The following is a 5,507-nucleotide window of genomic DNA, read 5'->3' as shown; positions in this document are numbered from 1 at the left end:
AGGCCAGGTTCCTCACAGCCCAGGGCCCCATGCTGTGTGCTGTACAGCTGCACACAGGCATAGAGGCTGGGCCATGGGTACAGGAGGGTGGCACACACAGAGCATTACTCCCTTTTACTTTGTTTTACCCAGCCGCAGACCTTCCAGCACCTGAATACTCCTCTGCCAAGTGGTTCCTTCATCCCAAGCAATCCGCACAGTAGCAGCCAACCCAGAAGTCTCCATAGTGGGGGGCAACTCGTGCACCCAATTTGCAGCTGGGACCTTTGCTCAGCCCTAGAGACTGAGAGAAAGGTTTTGGAAAAGCAGGCTGGCTCCTGCAGCCAGCACCATGCCCTTGTCTCAGCCAGTTACTGTACAAAATGGACAACATACACACATTATTTACAGCCTGTTTTTCACATGATGGAGCAGCTCTTGGCTCGGTCTTTCCTGATCTCTGTGTCATTCAGGAAGTCTGTCCTGCCAGGCAACTGTGATGCCCGCTTCAGTCCCCGTTTGGAGTTGCTGCGCTTCAAGTTCTTGTGCACCCTGTTGACCGAGGCAAGTGTGGTGACATGAAACACGTCCCGCACGCTGTTCTCCGAGACCTTGGAGGAGCACTCTGCATAGGCCACTGCCCCGATCTGCCGCGCCAGCGCGCTGCCCTGCGGCCCAGAGAGAGTGGAAGGAAGAGGGAAGACGGTTACGACACCAGCTCTCTGCACGGAGCGTCCTCTCACCCGTCAGCCCTGTCTGAGCTGGCAGCCCTGTCAGAGCGCTGGGGCACGGCCAGCAGCAGCTCTCGCACAGTGTCTCCCCATCACCTCTGTAAATAAAGTGCAAGCTTCTGCGAGAGCACCAGATGTGAGGGTGGCCTCCCAAGCAGACAGTGCTACCAGGTGCTGGACTCTGAATCACTTGGACTTCCTCACTAACACGGTGCCACCCCTGCAGCTGAGGGCCTGGACAGCCCCTCTCACCAGGACAGTCATCTGGGACCTGGTCTGCCCAACACGGAGTCAGAAACAGCCACCCCTGCTGCACTGCACCACAGAGACTGGGCCCCTGGGCCAGCCTGGAGACACTGCTGGGTCTACTGATGGCTGCAGCAGCCTAGCAGCAGACCCTCAGGCCTTCCAGCTGTGGCTTGCCCCCCACCAGCAGTGTTGCCCCAACACAGAACCTGAGCAGGAGAGTCACTCCGAGCAGAAAGAGCTGCACTGAACTCAGAGATGCAGAAGCGTAACACTTCCCTTTAGCCAGTCCCACTTGTCAAAGCAGTCATCTCCACCACTCTTGAGAAAGGACTTCTCAGCTACTAACTAGCAGCACATCATGAATAAGCCAAGGTCTGCCAGAGCTGAGGAAAAGCGTGGTGTAAGTATGAGCAGCTCAGAGTCCATGTGCCAAGACAAACCAGGTTCAGACCAACACCTGGCCACAGCGGGTCATTTGCTGCTGAGCTTCCCTGTACTAGTAGGTCCTGCAGAAAAGTCCCTGCCTCAGCTCCCTGCACCCTACAGGGACAGCTGCTGGAGCTCACCTGCTCGTGCGTCACAGGGATGAGGCGCTGCTTGGAGAGCTCCCGGAGCGTGTTTAAGTCTGTCCTCATGTCCAGCTTGCAGCCAACCAGCACAATCTTCGCATTGGGGCAGAACTCCTGAGTTTCCCCTTGCCACTGCACAGGATACAAGAGGGAGAAGGTGCTCAGGAGTTGCTGGCGCACAAGACCCTTCAAGAGGCCCAGCAGCAGCACTTCCACATCAAGTTTAATTTTGGCAGCAGGCAGCTACCAAAAGGTCAAAGTTGGAACAACAAAGGCAGTCACAGGTCTCAGCTCATCCCTCCCAGCCCCTTTCCAACCAGGCCAAGAACCCTGTCCAAGAGGAGGATGATGCAGTTCTTTTGGAGCTGGAATTCAAACAATTATCTGAAGGATGAAAATCCTCAAAGGGATTGAGCTATAGTGTCTGTTCTTACCAGGGTTAAGGGGTTTCTTCCCTGGTCTATGGAGAGAAGTGCAACTCCTTCTCACATGACTGACACCTTAGGGAGCCTAAGATTTGCTGCACTATCAAGACTTGTCAGAACAAAGACACCACCCCACAGAAACCTGCTTCGCATGAAATGAAGAGCTCCTTGTTTCTCTTCTCTCAGATGGCTCCTTCCCTTCACGCTGTACGGGCAGCCCAGGCTTCAGAAGGGCAGCAATAACAAAGATTTCCTCTGCTGAATTAGCATTTTTGCCCGAGGATTGAATAGGGAGTGTTATTTTCCTTATTTGCCTGATATGAAAAGCTAAAACCGATTTCAACTTCATGGTGTCTGAGGAATTTTCCTCACCTCCCTAGGCTGCAAGCCTGCACCAAATGAAACAAAGCATCTACACAGAAGCGGTTAAGAAATCCCCTGTGATTTGGGGTTTATTTTAAAGTCACCATATCAAAAAAAAACCAACCCAGTATCCAAAGTATCTGTGAGGCTGCACAGGGAAGATTGTGCACTGAGCAGTGCAGACTCACATGAAGAGAGTGCAGAGACACAAATAAATTCCAACCCCAGCTGATTATTGATGGGTTTGCATCTCATTAAGGTGTGATTTGTTTGCATTATTATTCTGCTGACTCCCAAGCTAAGCAGTGAATTCTTTCAGTCCACATGAAACAAGCCTCCCTCCACCCAGCACGCTTGGTACCCGGGACCTGCTTTGGGAGAACACTGAGCCATTGACCAAGTTATCTGAAGGGTCTTTGTCCCCTTACCAGGACACTTCTAAGACACAGACCCACTTCTCAGCCCTCCCAGCAGCTGAGTAAGAGGCACTTGCTTCAGCACAATATTTGGCAAAATGTGGAGAGGCCAAAAGGGCAGTCCATACAATGTGACTTGTTGAGACAGTGGCCAGTCCAGCCCCAGCAGCCTGGGGCTCCTTGGGGGGAACAGCTACAGGAATCACTATTCTGTAGTGCTTTTCACGCCTCAGTGTCTCAGAGAGCTTCACAAATGAGATCCCAGTCAAGACTCGCCCCTGGGACACGGTGCAGCTGCCAGTGAGCTCTCTCAGCTTTGCTGCACAACGGTGAGAGCTCACTGAAACTACAGGTCCCTGAATTTCATGGAAGGAAGCAAGGTACGGCCAGGACCGAGGGATGCAAGTGGCCAGGAGGCCATTTACCCTCTCCCCTGAGCAGCATCCTGAGTTGCTGACATGCTATCTCAGAGGAAAGCCTTGCATGGGAACCTCTCACTGGGTGCTACCTAATCCCTCAGAGCATGGCAGGCAGGGACTTGGTAGGAGGCCGGCCAGTGGTGCTCCACAGCAAATCCCCAGCCCTGTGGGTCTCTCTGGGACCTGCCGGACCAGCCAGATGGAAATATTTACTTTGCTGAAAGGTGCTGACCTGCAGGTAGTAAAACCTCAGCTACTAACAGAGAGCCCAGCCAGTTAGCTCTGCCAAGGCAGATGGTATTCAGGGCCCTGCATGCTACCCAGTCCAGTGGCATTGTGCTGTCTCATTTTATTCATTCATGAACTTGAAATTCAGTGCCACAGCTCATTATTCTTGTCAGGCTATAGGGAACTGGCTGCTGTGGTTTTTACTGTGCAGATGCCGAACTGAGGCGACAGCCAAAATACTGAGCTCTCTGCTTGCATGGAAGCAGGCACCAGGGGCCACTTCTCAACTGCTGCAAGCAACCCATAGCACGCTCGCTGGTGATTATACTAAGGAGAAATGCACAACACTTTCCAGGGTCTTTGTGAAAAACAGAACATGTGTTACATTTCTCTGTCCCCACATTTGTATGTGTGTGTGCACACGGACCCCCTCCCCACAGACACATGCTGCAAGCTACACCATTCACTGGGCTCCTTTCAAGTGGAAATATCTGGCTTTCTGCACGGACCACATAGAGATCAGCAGCAGCTCCATCCTCATCTGAGCAGCAAACTCCAGCCAAGGCTTTGCCACAGGGCCAAAGATTTTAGCCCTGATGACAGCCTCACGGAGCAGGGAACTGGGACCCCAGGGCAGCTGCCGGTGCTGATGCAGAGGACCCCTCCTGCCCAGCTGGAGAGCACATGAGGCACTCACCTTCTTCAGCACACTGTCCAGGGTCTCTGGGCGACTGATGTCAAAGCAGATGAGCACGGCGTCCGAGTCTGGGTAAGCCAGGGGACGGACATTATCATAGTATGCTGAGCCTGCCGGGAGGAGAGGGAGGAGAGCGGTAAGCGGAAATTCTCGTCCCACTGGCTTATTACCCAAATGGTCAGACTACGACCCCCCAGCTCACTCTGTTAGGCAGAGGTATTTAGCTCCAGTAAGAACTGGAGACATTGCCACATGATGCAAACTGCTCTGTCAGAGATAAAGGATGTTGACCCAAGCTTTTGCCAAGTGACCAGACTAGCAGAATTTGGTTTGCAAAGTATATTTGGTCCCTTCACTTAGGCATGGAAGTCAGAGGTTTTGTTCTTGTGCTCTTACATTTACCCTTTTGCAGGGGGGCAGGAACTGCAAGTCTTGCACCCCTATCCCTCCCTAGTAAGTATCTGGCAAGTAAGAGGCAGTGCAGCTGTGCTGCCAGGGCACACAGGCTCACTGCAAAAAAGGGAGTTTGGAAGGGCTGTGATACTGTACAGCAGCACGTGGCTCTCTCTGCCACTTGCATGTGTATCCTATTACTTGTTATGCTGTTGCTGTACCACTAATGGTGGAAAGGTGTGGCTGAGAGGAGACCGGGAATGCTGCTGCTGGGTTTTTTTAACCTCTCTTGCTATCTTTATACAGGAAAGATGGCTCACATAGATAGTAAAAATTTAAGACAAGTAAAAACAAAATTGCCTTTTGCTCTGGATTTGTGCTGGAAGACAGGTTCCTTTTGGTACGTAAAAGATGTGACAGGATTTCTCAGGGAGCAAGCTATAAATTGGAGGGATGAGTCCTGTATTCTGCAGGATTTCTCAGGGAGCAGGCAGAGAGCCTAGCCTGAACCCTGCACAGCTTCTGTTGCACACACATGTGCACATGCATGCATACCCCTACAATGCAAATTTCTGGCATTAAAGTAATTGCCCCACAATGTTTTTATTTGAAGTGCATTCTATGTGCAATTGTAGATGCCTCAGCAAACAGTAATGGAGCGATCAGCTCATTGCTACTTAAAAACACTGTTTCGGTTCTATATTGGGCTTTACAAGGGCTCCACTTCCTGGAGGGATAAGAAGCAGATGTTTATTTATGAAAAGGGGAAGCAAAGACACCAGAGTCCTTGTTGAATCTGCCTCCTCAGAGAGAAGGATTGTCCACCCTGAGGCCAAGGAAACCGGACATGCTTCCTGCCATGGCCCCTCAGCAGCCTGGACCCAGCACTGTCCCACCCTGGGAGGAAGGTGGAGCACCCAGCCCGGGTGTCAGATGGCTTCCTGATGAAATTCAGCACGCGATGAATTATGGATGATAGTGGCTTGTTTCCGGGAGGATGGGAGTCTGCCTGGGGTAAGTGTGAGAGAAGAATAGACT

General features: G+C 51.9%; 1 protein-coding gene across 1 annotated transcript; it reads right to left on the bottom strand.

Annotated features, from left to right (window-relative positions):
- Positions 1–398: 398 nt before the first annotated feature.
- RND2 (Rho family GTPase 2) lies at positions 399–4,186 on the bottom strand (the record flags this gene model as incomplete). Its single annotated transcript, XM_008944746.1, has 3 exons — positions 399–647; positions 1,526–1,660; positions 4,077–4,186. Coding segments are annotated over 3 exons (494 nt in total), but the record flags the coding sequence as incomplete, so codon positions are not given.
- Positions 4,187–5,507: the final 1,321 nt, after the last annotated feature.

Source organism: Merops nubicus, unplaced genomic scaffold, assembly GCF_000691845.1.
Source record: "Merops nubicus isolate BGI_N331 unplaced genomic scaffold, ASM69184v1 scaffold10990, whole genome shotgun sequence".
NCBI classification, from domain to species: domain Eukaryota; kingdom Metazoa; phylum Chordata; class Aves; order Coraciiformes; family Meropidae; genus Merops; species Merops nubicus.
This window is presented reverse-complemented; position numbering and strand designations above follow the sequence as displayed.